Consider the following 18,693-nt stretch of genomic DNA (forward strand, 5'->3'; position numbering starts at 1 on the left):
AGGTATGACAGATCTGTCACACAAAGGAAATTAAGGACTCTTCAGTCTGGAAAAGTGCTAATTGAGAGGGACTAGAACAGAGGTCAATAAAATTGTGAAGCGTAGTGAGAAGGTGAACAGAGCTGTTACTGGTCTGTCCCAGCATAACAATTAGGGGACATCAAACGGAATTAGCAAGTGGCAGAAGCTCCAAAGGGAGGGAGGCTGGTTTTGTTGGTTTTCTTTTTCTTTCAAGTGGTTATGGTATGGAGGGGTTTAGATTCAAGAGGAGACTGGATGCATTAATGGAGGAGAAGTCCATCAGAGGCTACTGGTTACAAAACTACCTCTGACAAAATCCAGTTGTTGAAAGGAGGAAGGGATTCTGAAGGACTCTAAATCTTCCATCCTTCCCCGGGCTTCTGCTGCTGCCCATTGCTAGCAGGAGACTGCTGGCTTTGGTGGACCTTTGGTCTGATCTGTCTGACCTTCGAAATCCCTGAAACATAACAGGACTGTAGATTACAGAGGGGCAAAACCACAAGTTCAGAAAGATTTTTTTTTTTTTTTTTTTTTAATTAGCACTTGTTAATGGAGCACTACTTGCAGTTTTTCATTTGGTTTCATCGTGCCAAAAAGGCGTGTTAATCATTTTGGTTTATATGCCTGATTTCTGTGTCAGAGTGAAGAGCTAAATGACTGTCGCTGAAGCAGATGCGGATGGGTCCTCGGAGCCCAAGACGTTCAGTATTGGTGAGAAGCATTGTGTCAGACTGAGAAAAAGTGTACTATATTCTCAGCTACTCATGGCTGGGATCCTATTATTTCTGACCATGCTTGACAGCTCTAATGTTAAACAGTGAAGGGTCTTAGAAAATTAGCGTAATTTCAATGGCTGCTTTAGCGCAGCAGACATTGTCAGTTCCCAAGAACAGTTCCCTGGTGCAACCCTTAATAAATTCAAACTTTATTTTTAGTGATGACCTTTAGTAATGCGAGCCTTGATCCATTGAGATGCTGTTCACTTTTGATGCATCTCCAAATCCCTTTTTTATGCATTTTAAATCAACACACGCTTATTCTGAATTTATGCGTGTGGATAGACAGAGAGATGTAATTTAAACACATCTGTTCAAATATGCATTTCAGATCAACTTGGTGCCGGTTCTCATAATACGGCTGAGTTTTTGATGGGTATTATATCCCTAAAGTACACAGCAGATGGTATTTATTAGAAATTGGATGGAATTGAAGTTTAAGGATGTTGAGCTTTTTGTCTTAAGTCACTCATTTTTTAATCATAAAACAATAATGATCTGAAGTTATAAATCTGTAATGAAGTTCTGTAAAATGTTTCATATTTATGGCAAGAGCAGAACACCTTATATTTGAATAAAGTTAGTTCAAGCCATAACTGTTTGTTTAAAAAAAAAAATTGATAATGAGAAGTATTATAATGTTTCTTATAAAACATTTGGGCTGCATCTAGCAGGAGCTCTAGCAACCTTCACTCATGTTTAAAGAGAGAAAAACAGTGTGTACTCTTTCCTCCTCAGGCAGTGAGCCATGCTAATTATGAGATATACTTCTTATCTAGGTCACTATTCCCCAACAACAAGGACAGACCTAGTCCCTACTCGCACGGCATCCTCCATACACCTATCCTTCGCAAGCTGAGTTCTGGAAATCGGGTCTCCTAGCTGCCTCCAGGTGTCGTTCAGCCCAGTTTCTGGAAGAGCTCTTCTGGGGCGGGAGGTGGGCTTGGAAAAGAAGAATCATAAAAAACACCCAGTCTCACTCTCAGATAAACTCTGAGAGCTTTTAGATTGTGTATCATCAACACAGCTACAGTTCTACAGCCTTGGTAAGGTGACTTGCATCAAAACCACTCACCACTCCAAGGTTCCAAACCAACCTCTTCCACTGCGCTTGCAGATCAGCTGGACATTGCTGCAGAGTGCAGAGCTCAGGTGTAACGTGTTCCCCACGTGAATCACCACCGTGAGCAGCCTCTGGTGCCCTGTAGAAGGCACAAAGCAGAATGCACACGGTGACTCCATAGCTGTCGGCATGCTAGGCTTCATAGGGAGTTTCTGCTGCCCTTCAAATCTGAAGTGCTTCACTGTGAATCACTTCCAAATGAGTAGGATTTATGGTCTTGCCAATTATTCTGCCATGTATGGGCATACACCCTTCTTCAGGGAAATCTTCAAGGATACTCTGAAGAAATACTCTGGGGGCTTCTCTGTGGTCATGTCTGGAGTTTGTCTCTTTTGTTATTTTTTTTTTTTTAAAAAACCCAACATATAAATAATATGCCATTATAATTTCTTTGTCTGGTTTATTGTGTCTTAGGCATCAGTTTCAGAGAGGTAGGATCCAAGCTGTGAAAACAATTAGAAAAACAGAACAAAAAGTCTTAAGATTATGCATTTTACACACACAAACAAAATTTGACTTACTTAAATGTCTGCTAGTATTCAGTGTTTCAATAGTGTAATGAAAGTAAACAAGTGAGTTGACTTATAAATGAAGCCATTATACACTTTTACAAACAGTAACAAGATAAAGTTATCTTCACTTTAATGCAGGCGAACTGCAAGGCGAAGGAGAACTGATTTGTGAGACAACCTGGAGCTGGATTAGGCAGTAATAGAGAACATTTTAAAATATTTGAAATGATGTAATTGCATTGCAGTGGGAGCACATACATGAATAAAAGATGTTAGCAGGTGTCCTGCCAGGGTGGAATCTCATGCTATTGTATTTAATAGAAATATATACACTGTAAACAGCTATAAATTTGGTAAAAGTAATCAAAACAGAAGGTCTGAATAACTAATATGCAACACAATTTAAAAATAATGAAGTTTAAGCCTGATAGTTTATTAAATAAACTTTTTTTCTTGCACTGAATATAAGTAGATTATTTTTTTTAGGCAGCGAGGCCAGAACTTTCACCCGTTTCTCCCAGTATGCAATTGTATCTGACACTATTGGATGTAGTATACAGTTCAGGTTTTTTCCAATATGGTTTATTACACATGTAACAGAAATTCAATCGAAATGCAGTAGACTCATCTTTTCAATTCATTTAATCTGATTGACAGTTCGATAGAAGCAAACATAAGGTCCCTCAGACTTAACAAAGCTTCAAGTCAAAGATATTAATATGAACTACAGAAGAGTGAAGATGGATACTTTTACATTATTTATATTTTTTTTATTGAGGTCTGAGTCCCTGGCCATGCTCGCTCCAATAACTTGCCACCTCTCTGTTCTTTTAGATCATCTGTGAAGTGTCTGTCCTGTCTTGCAATTTATACTTTTAGTGCTAAATTTTATAGTAGTGCTCTAAATGTCTTTCTTGTGAAGTTATGATTGGATCTTCCTTATTTATCTGACAATCAGTAGCAAAATCTCCCACTATTTGTCCTGATAATTTTGGTGATGTCATGTGTCTAGAGCAACTGAACACTGGAAAAGGAAATGGCAGCATTGAATAGAATTTCATATAAAAACTAGTAACGTATGTTCTGTGGTGAACTTGATAGTACTGCTTGGGTTTTTACATCATTTTCTTTAATATTAATGTTCATGAGATATATAGCTGCATTTGGATAAGCATTCTTACCAAATGATGGTTTATATTTAGCCGTAAGGCTCGGTCTGTTATCATTTAAAAGGCTTCACAAAGGAATGTTAATGAAATGTCTACTGTCGTTGAACCGAGGTACTTTCCAGTTTCACTCGATGTGTAAATCACTTGAGCGATTGATACGAGGATTCAAAAGAGCTCTTTTTTATCTGCCACAGAGGTTTTGAACCTGTACATCCTGAAGTACTTCTAAACGCATATGGAAAAGATTACTAAGAAAAACATTGTCAGTGGATAGCCATTTATTAGAAGTCTGTTCATCCGTTGCATAATTTAGGGTAAATCATAAACTGAAAAAGATGGAGAGCCCCCTGTTTCAGAAATTATGTTCAGGTTTACTCCCCTAACTCCAGACACTTGAATTAGGAGTGTATTGTGCTGCGCCCCATTCATCGTCTGTGGAGAGAGAGAGAAGTGCAGGAGGATTTCAGATCAGAAGCAGGCTGAATCCCTTCCTGAAAGTGTTGGGATATTCCCATGGCTTAATTCTCAGGTCAATCTCCATACAGTCAAGAGAGAGGCAGGCTGAGGTTTCATGTTGTCACTAGCCTTTGAAAGAGGCAGTGCTTCCAGCTGAGCACTCTGTTTCTCTTGTGCTAGCTCCAGCTCGTGTGAGTCCTCAGTGAGCAATTCCAGTGTAAGTCAGAAATCCCAGAAGACTGAGCCCTGTAGAGAAGAAGGAAGGGGGTTAAGGGGCTTCTGGAGGACTTTGTGTGTGGTCATGGGGAAGCTGCAAGCATCTCCGTCAGCTCCACCACAAAATGCCGAGTTGAGGTGCCTGTTAGGTTCTGCAAATACGCTTGAAAGACCAACTCTCAGATACTTTCACGTTTTTTCATCCATTAACTTCATTTCATCTGCGGGTTTCCTAAATGGGCGTATACTGCGGAAAGGTTCTAAAATACAAAACAACGTGTGTTTTTTCCCAAACATTTTTTCAATGCAAATTTCTAATTTATGAATCAAGAAGTTGCTAGGTCATCACATTTGTTGGTTTGACCTTAATTACTCTAGTTTTCCCAGGCACACTTCTGTACACTTCCCTTGTATGCTTCTGTAAGAACATGTAGTGTTTCAAATTTATTCATATAGCTCTTTATTCTAACCCAGTATTTTGTTATACTGGGAGGCATGGAGGTGGGGGATCTTGGTTAAGAGAGAGTCAGTGGCTTTAAGTCATTGCTGGGTTTAAATGTTGATTGCCGAAAGGGAAGTGGGAAGAATATGTGATCATGCAAAAGAATTTCAGGTGGTCACACGAGTAGGTGAAGATGCTGATGAATTTTTGCATCTTCACGTAATTTCTTCCTGGAGTGTAGGTTTGGTTTGTAATGGTTATTGCCGGAGGAGGTATTTTCTGTAACTAATGCCACATGAAATGATCCACCTAGCACTCGAATCCTAGCAAGTTTTACACATTCGCTGCTGGTTTTCTTAGATGTCTTGCTCTGTGAAAATAGGGGGGGGTTACTGTTTGATTTTTGGCAGCTTGGTACTTGTACCTCTTCCCTAAAGCAAATGACCAGGGATTTTGCATTTCACTTCCAACTTACCTTCCATCAAGAGTTCTCTAACTTCCCTCTGATGGGGAATCAGTCCATGCTGTTGCTGCAGTATCTGCTATACTTTCCTGTTACAGCTCGTGCAGCTTCTGTTGTCTCTCACCCTGGTAATCAAGTCCCCTGGGCAGAAAAGAGCAGGAAACTTGTCACCGTGAGCATGTACCCACACTGCTTACTGGTTAGAGAGATACCTAAGCAAACAGATACTTCAGGAAATACCTAGTTGTACTAGTGATAGTTTATCTCAGATTTTTTTATTATTTTGTTTTTCTTCTGGGCTTGTTTAGAGCTAACTCAGATGCGCTTGAGCTGTGAGGAGGCGACTCTTAGAGCCACAGTTACCCACAGCACATTCCTACTTACCGATGACTTTAATTCCAGGCATCAGCCGCTCCTTGGGGAGGTAGAACGATTTCAGTCGAAGAGGCTGACTTGGTTCCTCTTCAGGTAGAGGGTAAGATGTTGTGTTTCTTCTGTGTCCTTTCAGATACATCTGCTCCTCTCTTCTGCGAGGTTTTTGGTATCTGTCCTCTCAGCACTCATTTCTGATCATTTCTAGGTGTGCTCGTCCTTACAGCATCACACTAAAATGGACACTTCTCTAATGTAAGATTAATTAGTTGATTCTTTTTGATGGTCACAACTGCCCAAGATGATGGTGATCTGTACTGCTGGGCTGCACCAGGACCACAGAGCGTGTATCTGCTTGAGTAGGTGGAAGGGATTTATATATGCAGAAGGACATAAAGGAGAGAGCGTTGAGGAACCCGGTGTATTAGGGCTGTATTATCTTGATTATTCCTCAGATTCATCTTTTTCTGAAATTCCACCATTTCATTGTAAATATTCCAATTGAGACTTGACTCAGGACTCAGCTTTTTCTTGATTTTGTAAAGTTGAGTGAGTGGAGATGATAGCATGTCTTCAGAGAAGAAGTCTTGCAAGATTTATGATTGCCAGATAAAATGACACACGCAATCTTTCTGGGCATTTGTCAGGATTATAAGTGTTTAAAATGGCTGGCAAATTTTCTGCTCAGAAGTGTAGAAGCAGGCTGGCCACCTCCATTAGCTAGGCTATACGGAGCGTCCAGACTTCTGTATGTTTGAAGCAACCTCCTGCTTCAATAAAGTAGTTATATCTTTCATAAAGGCTGCTGTGTGTTCTTGGTTCACTGAACAATGTGTTGTGGAGCTTCTCCTCTGACCCTAGAAAACATTTGCTGCAATTGAAGTTTTAGACTTACTGTAAATGCATTTATGTAATAAATGTTACAAAATGCTTACAGGGGATGTTCAGCAGTTTTTTTCTTTGTTTACTTCAGAATAGATAAACTCCGTTTCATTTCAAAAAACAGTTTAATATTGGCTGATGCACAAGAAATTGTTCTTGTGTAATTTTCCATCATATTTCATAGCTGGCACAATTTTTTAAACATTGTCTTAATCTATGCAATAAGGAATTTTGTGCTGCTTTCTTTCAAACTGTCAGAGTAAAGGTCACTTTAATTTTCAAGTGTATATGTGTGTTATATTCTTCTGCAATTATATTTTTTCCCTTTTTTTCCATTAAGAAATTATGTTTTGCATGTGGAACTAATTGTACTTATTTTTGTTCATCAGTGCTTTGAGAAAGGCTGAGAGCTTGATTTTTTTTCAGTACTGGATTTTGAGTGAAATCTTATGCTTTTTTACCCCCTTTTAAAACTATTTTTTAAACAATATAATCAACAGTGGTATAAAAATGCACTATGCAATGTCATATTTTAGGCAGTCATACTGAATTGAGCTGTAATTAATTGCTGTTGCTGAATACACTGTGGTCCTTATTCTCTTTTCATATCCTAGCTTTTCTTTGTGTGTAATAATTCCATCCAGAAGAAATCTAATTACTAAGATAATTAACACCTTATCACCAAATGGAGTTCAGACATTTGTAGAGTTTATGAATTTTTAAAATATGTAATTTCCTTTTAACTGAATGACAACTGGTGTTATGGAGAAAAAAAGCATATTTTATTGTATCTAGTTTGATTGGACCTTATAATTCATGTTGCTATAGAAACAACCAAACCTTTACAAAGGATGGTATTACTACTACCACTGGTAATAAATGCTTTGACTGTTGCCAATAGTGTCATTAAAATGGTTAAAATAACTTTATCATAATGGCTTTGTCAAACATAATGAATGTTCTGTTCATGTTCTGAGAAATGGCAGCTGATGTTATGTGATATTGATTTATAAAGTAATCTACTTTTTCTTCCATAAGCTTAGTATTACTGCACAAGATACTTGCGATGTGAACAAAATCAAGTTGCAGAACACAGTGCTCCTCTGTTCGCTCAGTCCTTAAAGCCAACCAATTTTATTGTTACTTGATACCAAGCAGAACTTCATATTTTGCAGTTTGTTAGTCTTAAGAAAGCAACGGCAACCGAGGCTGTTTAGCCAACAGCTCTGGGGATTGTTGCTGCTCTGTGCAATATTCAGCTTGTTTCCCACTTAGGATTATTGGACCAAGTCCTTGAAAATGTTCAGTTTGATAGTGATTTTGATTTGGCATTCAAATGCCATGTTTTAACTTTGTCTCACACGATAGAGTCTGAATTCATGAACTCAAAAAGGAATGGAAATAATTTGGTTTCTTCTGTGGGGATTTTTCATAAGGAAAAGGTGAAAGAAGATTCTAATAATATAATGGCTAATAAATTCCTGTGTGGCTAACTGTGTATGCAGGCACATATAGAAAGGAGGCCAAGGCATTTGCTTTGATATAAACTCATTGCCAATACTTCAATAAAAAAAAATATTTAAGTTTAACAAAAAAAAAAAGAAGTCACAAAAGATACTTACTGCCATATACTGTTCATGTGAAGGCTGCTGTGCTGAATATAAGCTCTGCATGCTCTAATATTGCACCTAATCAAATTACTATGAACAATATTCTCTGCCTCCCCTGTTTTGGGTCTTTTGCCAACACATTCTCCTGTTCCAGTAGAGCTCGTTGTTGCAGGAAGTTTTTCTTTCAGCTATTCCAGCTCGAGTTTCTTCACCCCTGTAACCACGTTAGATTTTCTGTGGTGATGTACTGTCTAATGAGAAATGATAGTTCTCTTTGGCCATCCAAATGATTCATAAATTGTCATTTGGATTGCATGCGTTTGTATTTACAGTTCTGCTGTCTGTTGTCTTGGTGGGGGAAGAGAAGACTTCCAGCCGTTTCTTGAGGCTGGAGACAGTCTTGGAGGCCCCATCTTCAGCTCAGGTGTGAGCTTGTGGCGCTGGTCTTTATGCCATTCACCCCTAAAAGAATCTCTCAGCTGTTCCCTTGCCTAGCCTACTTAAGAACCGTAAATTATGTAGGTTGGAAGGGACCTGTGGAAGTCATCTCATCTACTCCTCTCACTTGAAACAGGGCCAGCTTTAAGTCAGATACCACCGGTATCTGTATTGGCTTCTTACTTTTCCTCATAAATCGTATTTTCTGCAGTTCATCCTTGTTTCTACAACAGTTGATTCTGCGCCATCAGTAACAGCCCAAGCTGTTTCCGTAGGGAGCGCTGAGCCCTTCAAGCGCTGCACCTTTCTGCCTTTCTGCAGAAGAGCTTGGTCGTTTTTCCCACTTCACCAAGCGGGGTGAGCACAGAGCAGTACTGTGGTTCCACAGTTTCTCATGGGACAGCGGTCATCCAGTTGGCTAGTGTCAGGTTTGGAAAACGGAGCTGATATCTCCTGGGTCCCGTAGAGCGCTCTGTAAATACGATGCAGTAATCTCTTGGCTGTAGGACTCATTTTTCTGGGCCGCGTCACAGAATGACAGAAGGGGTGAGGTTGGCAGGGAGCTCTGGAGGTCATTTTGTCCACCCCCTCTTGCTCAAGCAGGGCCACCTAGAGCCAAATGCTCAGGACCGTGTCCCGTCAGCTTTTCAATATCTCCAGGGAAGGAAGCTTCACAAGCTTCCTGGGCACTGTGTGCAGTGCATAGTCACCTGGACTACAAAAGTGTTTGCTGATGAGGAGCACACCACCTGAGCCCCCATGCACTTGACTAGTGACCCCAAGAGCTCTGTAGTCAACTTCTAATGCTGTCCAGGTTTCCACTCACAGTATCATTTGTGCCCACATGAAGTAACAGCAGGGAGTAGTACCAGAGGGTCAGGTGAGCCCCGCAGCATCCCGGACCCTGGCCCCTGGCCCCTGGCAGACAGCGAAGCTCTCTAGATGGTTGGTCAGGTCAACAGATGGGTATCTGTGTCCCCCACAGCAGGGAGTCACCCATTACGATCACTTACCGCTTATTCCTGGCAGTCTTGCATGGTTTTAGGGTTTAGGTGAACCAGATGTTTTGCTTGTTGGCATAACTGGCTCCTCTTCAACTTTGAGGGAGATGAATCTATCTTGCTGTTGAAAGCCCTTAGGTGGGGCAAGATCCTTCCTTTTGGTCACCAGGTTCCATCCCTCCTCCCGAGGTTTTGCTTCACTTGGTAGCGGGGGTTGACACTACCTGCTTTTCTACTGCATATGGGGGCTGAGGCTCTTCAGGCTGCTGAGTTACAGGGAAGATCCTGTCCATCTCCCTTTCATCTTCTCTGATGCTGCACAGCTTGCTCCCTTCCTCCCATAACTCCTCCACAGCTCCTCCGAGACAGCGCAGCTCCTGCAGGACAGAGGGACATCTCACCTGGCACCAGGGCGAGCCCCCAGGGGCTCCCTGCAGCTGGCGGTCTGGGTGCAAGCCTCGACCCCCACAGGGACAGCTACTCCAACACCTACGGGGGGGAAATGCTCAAGTGACGTTACCCCCATGCCTAAGACTTACTGTGGCACAACTTCAGGCGAAGCCCCCTTCCCCCACCCCCTTCTGTGCATCCCGCTGCGCGTCCTGCAGTGTCTGTTGGCTGCCGCTGCTGGGCAGCTGCTGTGAGGTTCTGGTGTCCCGTCCAAAGGGAGCAGTTAGGGAGCGTTGACCTCGCTGAGTAACAAGGGAGCTCAGCTACCTGTGTGTTTGTAAACCAAAGTATTTTGGTTTCCTTTTAAAGCAAAGCATGTGGTGATTTTATGGAGTACTGACTTAGAAATTAACTGGTGAGTAAGAGATGTCTTGCTGGCTCCAAGGCCACTTTTGTTCAGAATTGTTAGGTTTTATGGCATGCCAGTCCCCTCCTTTGGATATCCTGCTCTGAAAATCTGCTGGCTAAGTCTCTGAAATTTTGTGGATTAAGCAATCAGAAATCAAGATATTTACGAGCGCTGCTGATCACCTATCGGTTGGAATGAAGGAAGAGTTGGTCCAGACGTTTTCACTCTTCTGTCACAGTGCTAATCCAGTAGCTGCTGCAATCTCTTTCTTCTATTCTGTATGCTCTTGGCAGAATACCTAATGCATTTTTCCTTACCCAGCAATGGTATTAATTCTTTTTTTTTGCTCCGAAGATCATTTTAGGTCTCAATTTCTGTAGATAAAGTCAAAGGGTTGTAAGTCTATGTACACTAGCTTTTAAGGGAGCAAGACTTTTACATGTCCTTAGTTCAGTGTTCCTTTCTACTTTCTTTACAGAGTGCCTGGAATAACAATTGCTACAGACATCATCTGTGGTTTTCCAGGAGAGACAGATGAAGATTTTCAAGAAACAATGAAACTTGTAGAACAGTACAGGTTTCCGAGCTTGTTTATTAATCAGTTTTACCCACGCCCAGGAACACCTGCTGCAAAAATGCATCAAGTTCCAGCTGCAGTGGTAAGATCCATTTTCTCGTGCCACTGTACAGTGTACTCAGATGTCTTTAAGTACATAAAGCTTGTACATGAAAATGTGGATTTTCTGCAGAACTATGCTACAGTTCAGTTAAAGCTTTTTTTTTTTCAGCCCGGTAACTGAAATGCCTGTTGTATTACCTTTAGAGGTTAGCTAGATCACTGAACGCTTTTTCGTATATAAATTACTGTTCAGACTGTTAGAAAGGGTAAAACTTCGGTGGTTATACTGAAGTCATGTCTTCTTTCTATCAAGTTTTGGTTGAATGAGTACCAAGAGTGCTAGCTGATTGATTACACTTCCCCCCACCCCTCCCCCATTAAGACATTGATGACTCTGACAAGCTGAAGCTTATTGTGAATAATGATGCTAAGTGTTAATAGAGCAATGATAATCTCTGATTTATTTGTCAAATACCAAATTTGTAGGCAACTTCTCGAGACTTTCCTTATACCCTCACTACTTATAAACTCTGCTTCCTTCATCCTATGTATTAAAGGTCATTGATGAAATTGGAATTTAATCTTTCAGTTTTCAGCTGTTTCCTCCCTCCCTCCCTCCCTCCCTCCCTCCCTCCCTCCCTCCCTCCCTCCCTCCCTCCCTCCCTCCCTCCCTCCCTTCCTTCCTTCCTTCCTTCCTTCCTTCCTTCCTTCCTTCCTTCCTTCCTTCCTTTCCTTCCTTTCCTTCCTTTCCTTCCTTCCTTCCTTTCCTTCCTTTCCTTCCTTTCCTTCCTTTCCTTCCTTTCCTTCCTTTCCTTCCTTTCCTTCCTTTCCTTCCTTTCCTTCCTTTCCTTCCTAATGAGAAGTGTAACCCCTCCTGAATACCAACATTTCTCATCACAATTCCCATGAGGAGAACAGCCTGGTTTGATATAGAAGGTAGATGGCTTTGGACGGTATTTTGCTTGATATAGCTATTTATAAGTGATAATAACAGCAATCACATCTGAAGGCATGGTTTGATTTATTTTAACAAATTTGAGTTAGTAATTTTTATGATCTGAATCTCAAAACATGAAAATATACAAGACTGATGACTGTACAATAATTCAACTCATTATTATCTCATTATTGTGGGCATAAATAACATTTATATTTCCTCTCAGCGTAAGAATGAATTCGACCAACAGTGTAAATCACTTTAAATAAAAAAATGTTTCTTTTAATTTATGTATCCTGGTACACCAACACAAAATGAAAACTACGTATCAGTACTTGTATCACTTTGCTTCTACATCTGAAAGCTAAAAAATGTATTTCTGCTTACTCTCAGTATATACCACAAATAACATAGGATGTGTCAGCTGCTGAAGGCATAAATTGAGATTAAATTTGGCTTCTTCAGTTTATTGTTTAGAGAAGTACAGCTTGAGCAATGACTGCTCATTTATTGTAGGCTGTCTCATAATGGGAAGTACTGAGTTTTCAAATATAAATAGCTGCTGTTGAAATAGTTACTTTAGTGTGACCAACTCACACTGTTTAATTATTTTTATTAGCTTTGAATGCTTTTTTCAAACTTTTGTAAATGAAAAAGTGCAGAAATGTAACTTTTGGAAGTTCAGCTTAAAAATCAAAACACTGATTTATGTTTTTGTTTTGTCTTCTTTCATCCACAAGTTTTTAAAAGCACTATTTTCACAGGAGGTGTAAAGAGCTAATTTACCCTCTTCTATTTCACTGGGTGCCAAGGGAAGACAATATGTGAAAAGCTAAAATATTTAAAGAACGTTAGCTTTTCTGTGGTTAGGAGTGTTATTTGGAAAATGGTAATGTCATTTTAACCCAGTTTTACATTCTTTCTTCTTATTTGGAGCACTAGTACTTATTGCTTTCAGTGAACTAGAACCTTCAAAGAAGATGGGGCTTCTAATCCAGGGCCGATGAAAATCTGTAATTAATAGATCTTGTTGGTTTTTGTTTTCTTTCCTGTAGTCCTTCAAAAATCCTGTGTTATGAGATCCTTTGTTCTTTTATCTCTTTGTAGAGATGGAGAGTGACTAGTCAAACAGTGCAGGAAGAGCTTGTGCTAATCTCTTAAATTTTATATTCATATTACTTCTATAGAAGCTGATGGTCTTCCTGCGTTACCGAGAACGGGCAGGCGCTTCATGTGTCATTCCTTGCTTAGAGTAACTTGCATATGTTTCTCTGCTAGCAGAAGGAAGTAACACATTGCCATCCACGTTGTGCACTCTTACCCCTTCATCCTTTAATAAAATCTTATTTTTGTCACCTGTCCTGGTTTCAGCTGCGATGGAGTTCATTATATTCTCAGGAGCTCACGTGGTGCCGTGTCTTGGCTTTGATGTGAGGCTCTTCAGGCCTGGCTAGCAAAAAGGCGGGAGGGGGACAACCAGGGCAGCTGAGCCTAACTAGCCAGGGGGATATTCCATACCATGGGACATCAGGCCTGGTACATACCGGGCGGGGGGGGGGGCGGGGCTGGCTGGGGCGGGCAGTGAGCAGTGGCATTGTGCACCGCGTCTTCACTTCTTCCTTTCCGTCTGGATGTTATTCTTTCCCTTCCCCTTTTTGTTATAACTGTTATTGTCATTTTTGTTATTGTTCTTTCATTTTTTATTCCATTTCAACTATGAAATTGTTCTTATCTCAACCCTCGAGTTTTACATTCCTTCCCACCTCTCGTCCCCATCCCTCTGGGTGAGGGGGATTAAGCGAGCGGCTGCGTGGTAATTAATGACCAGCCAGGGTTAAACCATAACGCAGCTTACTGTTACTGGATTTCCTTTATTGCATTTGCATAGGGAAAGAAATGGCACATAAAGCTGTTAACATGCAAGTGTCTTGAGTGTCCGTGTGGCACACTACTACCAGCCTGAACGTGGGAGCCGGTGCCTTTGCAGGATGCTTGTAACGTTACCCTCTGCCGTGGATCTGTTGGTAGGATCTCTTTCTATGGAAAGAATGTTGGCTAGATTATTTAACTACAGATGCTGAACCAGCAAGCAAGTTATTTGACGATTGTTCTCGTCTTTATTTCTGAAGGCTGAGCGTATATGCTCTGTTATTTCAGCTCTGCAATACTTCGGAAATGGACAGATCTATTGCTATTTGCAAATTGCTCCACTTAGTGAGTACCATTTCTCCAACCCTGGTTCCAGACAGCTTCAGTGATTCTGCCCAGATATCACAGCTGCAATAATAACATATTTGCCTTCCCAGTTCCTTTTCAGTTGGCTCTTTTTAGGAAGATGTTACGACTTTTAGGGACAGTCTGTGGAGTATCAAGCATAGTAACAGCGCTTTCAAATTTGTAGGGGATAGTGTTGATGGAAGTCATAAAAATAATTGCCTTTTTGCAGAAAACCCTCAGTTGAGTTTATCTTAATAAGAAAAAAAATAGCAGTAGGTCAACATGGAATCTTCCCTTCACATAGATAATTTATCTTTGAAAGCCTTACAGGCACTGATATTTTTCTAAAAGGGCAGATGACACTAATCCAGATGGACAGTTCTACCACCATAAATTCAGAAAAGACAGTTACGGCTGCAGGCCTTTCTTGTTTGTCCTGGAGAAAAAATGTCCATGGAGAATCAGACATCTGTCTAAATGGTCTCATCATTTCATAACCATCAATTAGAATATGCTTACCATAAATGCTGTCTCCAGCTTGGAGAAAAGTTAAAGCACAGTTAAGAAAAACTAGGGATGATTTTTCTTTCATAAGTGATTGCAGTGAAGCTGAGTTATTTACATGGAAAAAAATGAGTTAAAATGTTGCTCAGAATGTGCTACCCCAAAATTCTGTTTCTCTTGGCTTTTACCCCCCATTTCATCCACCTATTGCTAAATACATTTTTTCAGAGATGAGTCTGGATGCTCATTATCTCCAGCAGTCTGTCTCCAGATAATTCTCACTCCGAAGTGTGTTAACTGTGACATGCTATTTTGTGGCGTAGTAGCAGTAGTAGTAGTGGTGGTGATCTGGATTTCTCCATTTCCCTATTGTGTTCAATTGTAGAAGTGATAGTACTGATAGTTGTGTAACTCAAATTACAGATTCTAGTCAGATAAACATGTCAATGAGCAATGTAAAAGGAATTTTTTTAGATGTGTCTGGTAAGGATTTTATATCTAGCTGCATTGCAAAGGATCAGAATACTATAATTCTAAGTGTAAAAGCTACTTTTTTTTTTTTTTCCCGCTAAAGTTAAGGATCTGTAATACCCCATGTTCTTCATAATTTTAATTTCCCAGTTCTTTATTTTTTTCAAGGTACCTGTGACTTGTCTGAGGGCCTGTGAGGAGGTTTCTGTCTCTGAGATTTGGTCCATCATAATTTCTGAAAGCATTAGGGGATGACATCGTCTCAGGATCAGCTTGATTTCTGTCACATGGAAAAACCGTGAGGAAATAGCCATTTTGAAAACAAGGGTTTCAGCAAGGTACAGTCAGGTTCATCTGTTCAGAGAATAGGTGGCAGCTGTTTTGAGAGCATTAATGTGACTGCAGCTTCATGAGTACGCTACCCTCAACTGCAGTGTGGATTCCAGTCTTTCTATATGTATTTTCAATAGTGTGTAGTGTAAGCAATTCACTTTCAATTATTGGTGTAATTACTAGATGTAAAAAAAAAAAAAAAAAAAAAAAAGTGCATTTTGCTGTCTAGGTACAAAACTATATATTCACTTTTTCTTACAGTCTTTTTTCTTACAGTCTTTTTCCTTCTCTCTTTCTGTATATCATCAAGTAATTTACCTTGCTCCCAGCTGGAAAATTTTATGTCAGTCAACTACTGAATATTTAATTCCTCTGAAGAGTGCCTCCTTAAATGTTTCTCTCCATATTAGTTCTATTAAGCACTGTACTTACTCTTCTGAGGTGGATAACCAAGTTACAAACTTCATAACTGAACTGCTTTTTGATCTCAAAAATAATTTAAATCACATTGGTGGGTGTGATTTAAATGCCCAGAAAGAAAAGGAACCCCTCCCTTGTTTCTGATACTCACAGCACAGCAGAATCAGTAATATTTCTTGCCTTAGCTTCACGATGGCCAATCCAAAGATCATACAATGGGAATATATAGGGATATTCTTCTTCTGAAATTAAGGGCGGGAGCTGGGGATATCAGGAGGTGGAGAAAAGGCAAGGGACAGTGCCCTTATTCAGCCACTGCTCTGGTCTGCCGTCACTGCCCCTGAGCTCCCTCGCTCTGTGCTGTGACCAAGTGGCATTACGTGCCCCAGGAATTAGACGCAGCTGTGATAACTGCTTCTGGATGTCGGGATGCTTGCCCCCCGCCATCCCCCCAACATGTACAATAATGTTAATGCATGGTGCAATGTGCAGAATGTACTTTACGTGTAAGAGAAGCCAAGTCTGATTAACATCTGAGTTTGACTGCTTAGCGCCTGTACTACCCCATCTCAGCAGTACGCTTTTATTTACTGCTCGCTGCTCTGCCAGAATAAAGACCTGAGTGAAGACTTTTACAGCAAGTTTGGGACCAGAGAGTTAAAAATGTGAAGGCTGGAGGGGGAGGCAGACCATGAGGGAAAAATTAATATATAACTCGTCGTGTTTGTCACTGAACTATTGAAATATTCAGAGTTAACGTTTTTCCAGCAAGTTTCGAACTTGGTCTAGTGGTCTAGTAGTTTTATTTACACTATGTGTCCTTATGTTTTTTACAACAACAACGTGTGAGGTACTGCAGAAAGCCTCACAAGCCATCAAGATAGCTATGATTTCTCTTATCTGCGTTGTTCTCTGATGGGATTCATTCTGATTGATGTAGCTGTTGCTCAGTGGCAACTCAGTGTCGGTCCTTTGTGTTACTTTCTGGATGCTTACAAATATTTTTGCATATTTTCCTCCCTATTTTTCCAGGAACTATATAAACTGACTGACCTATGAAAACCTGGTTTCTCCTTTTTCCTTGTTTTAAAGATGGCCAAAATGTTTGACAGCGTTTATGTTCTATCTTTAAAGCTACCACAGTGCTGGCCGTTTGGTGTGCAGCCAGCTGGGGGTTTGTGCGATGAATTCAAAGGCAGGTAATTACCTGTGAGCAGGCTTTCTGTGGTTAGGCAAAGCTGCTAAACAGAATTTTACAAATGTTTAAAGACAGTTTTATTTTAGAGCTAGATTCAGCTCAGGTTGAAACCACTTGAAGTTACTTGACCAGGTGCTGAAATGAAAATCTGTTTTTGTTGTTGTGGGAGGTGGTTGAGCACCCCATGGGTTTTAAAATAGGTTGTACCCTTTTGGCAAGCTGTAAATGATCTGCCTACGGAGCTGCTGAAAATTCAGTTCGTAGCTGAATCTGGGGAATGAGTTATATCGCACAGTCACGGCTGGGGTGTGCGGAGTCAGACCCTGAGAAAGGAGAAGAATATTTTGACTCCAGCCTGGAGCCATGGCGCTTAAGTCTTGCACTGGGGTACTTCAGGCACCTGGTAGAAGAGAAATCTTATGTTTTCACAGAGCATAAATGTCTCACTTAAGAAGGAAAGTCGAAATTCAAAGCTAGACTGGAAATACACTTAGGAAAGCAAGTTGGTGTTCTACTTTTTTGAATTTTGCTTCGTTTTTACATCAGAAACTCATTGGAATGAAAATTACCAACAGCTTCCTCATAAACTTCATACAAATTCAGTTTGAAAATTGGAGCATCTTTAAGTAAATGTATGGCTATGGGTTCGATCTAGACCATGTTGTTAAGAAAAAGAATTAATGGACACTGGAAAATAAAATGTGGAAAATATGCATGTGGAGGAAGAGGCAGAGTTCTTTCTAAAGACTGTCAAGCCAGAAATAGTTACAGAATTTGCAAGGATTCTGAAACCTTCACCACTGTAATATAATTTTATGGGTTGATACTTGTAGCCATGTATAGTCCACGTTGACCATCCAATATTAAAAAAAAAAAAATTACTTTTAGGAAAGTGTAGTCCTGTGAGATTTGTAGCGGCCATGAGCATTCATTATCCATCCTCCTTCCCCTGTGAGTAAGTCTGGAAACCCTGATTGAATTCTGAGACTTTAAATGCCAGGAAGCTGAAATAGCATCAGGAGCCTTGTATACTGCATACTCCTGTGCTGAAGAGAAGGAAGGTACTCTCTACAGATAAGGTGGAATAATCTCTAATTTTAAGGGAGAAAACAATTTTTACTTCCCATATAAACATATATTTGATCAGCATCTGAGGGAAATTTCTCCCTTCACTATAAATGTTTTTCTCAGAAAAATTCAAAAGTCAAAAAAATGGCAATGTAATTTAGTGAAAGGAGTTTAGTGGTGTCATGGAGGTTTTTTTTCTTTTTTTTTTGTAGGCTTTTGTGGTTTAGCATCCATTACAATTGCTTATAAAAATACAGCAGAGTATATCACTCTTCTGTTTTTCCTACCTTAACTTAGTTCATTGAAATTTTCAAGATTGTACATATAGTTCTTCAAAAGAAGTTTACATAGCATCAGGGTAAACTTAATGCATAAATTTATTTTACTTCTGTTACATTTAAATCACACTATAAACTGCATGAATACACACATACGTGGAGTATATTGGAAGCCACTGCCATTAATTACAAGGACTGAAGCAGTAAGTCAGATGTCTTGAGGGCAATAAAAGCTGGAAATTGTGGGGTTTTTTTTCCTTTACCAGTGATCATGAATTATGTACTCTGAGCTGGGGTTTCAAGTCAGAACGTTACAAGCAGTTTTAAGGACTGTTTTGTAAATTCCCTCTTCCCTGATAGGGAATTGA

General features: G+C 40.2%; 1 protein-coding gene across 1 annotated transcript in view; it reads left to right on the top strand.

The window, feature by feature from the left end:
- Window positions 1–18,693, top strand: part of CDKAL1 (CDK5 regulatory subunit associated protein 1 like 1) — a 427,425-nt gene that overhangs the window by 304,294 nt on the left and 104,438 nt on the right. Inside the window, exon 12 of the mRNA XM_056332411.1 lies at window positions 10,759–10,939. Within this exon, the coding sequence (XP_056188386.1) occupies window positions 10,759–10,939 (181 nt within the window). The remainder of the gene's footprint in view (window positions 1–10,758; window positions 10,940–18,693) is intronic.

The sequence above is a fragment of the Falco biarmicus genome, chromosome 3 (genome assembly GCF_023638135.1).
Source record: "Falco biarmicus isolate bFalBia1 chromosome 3, bFalBia1.pri, whole genome shotgun sequence".
NCBI lineage: Eukaryota > Metazoa > Chordata > Aves > Falconiformes > Falconidae > Falco > Falco biarmicus.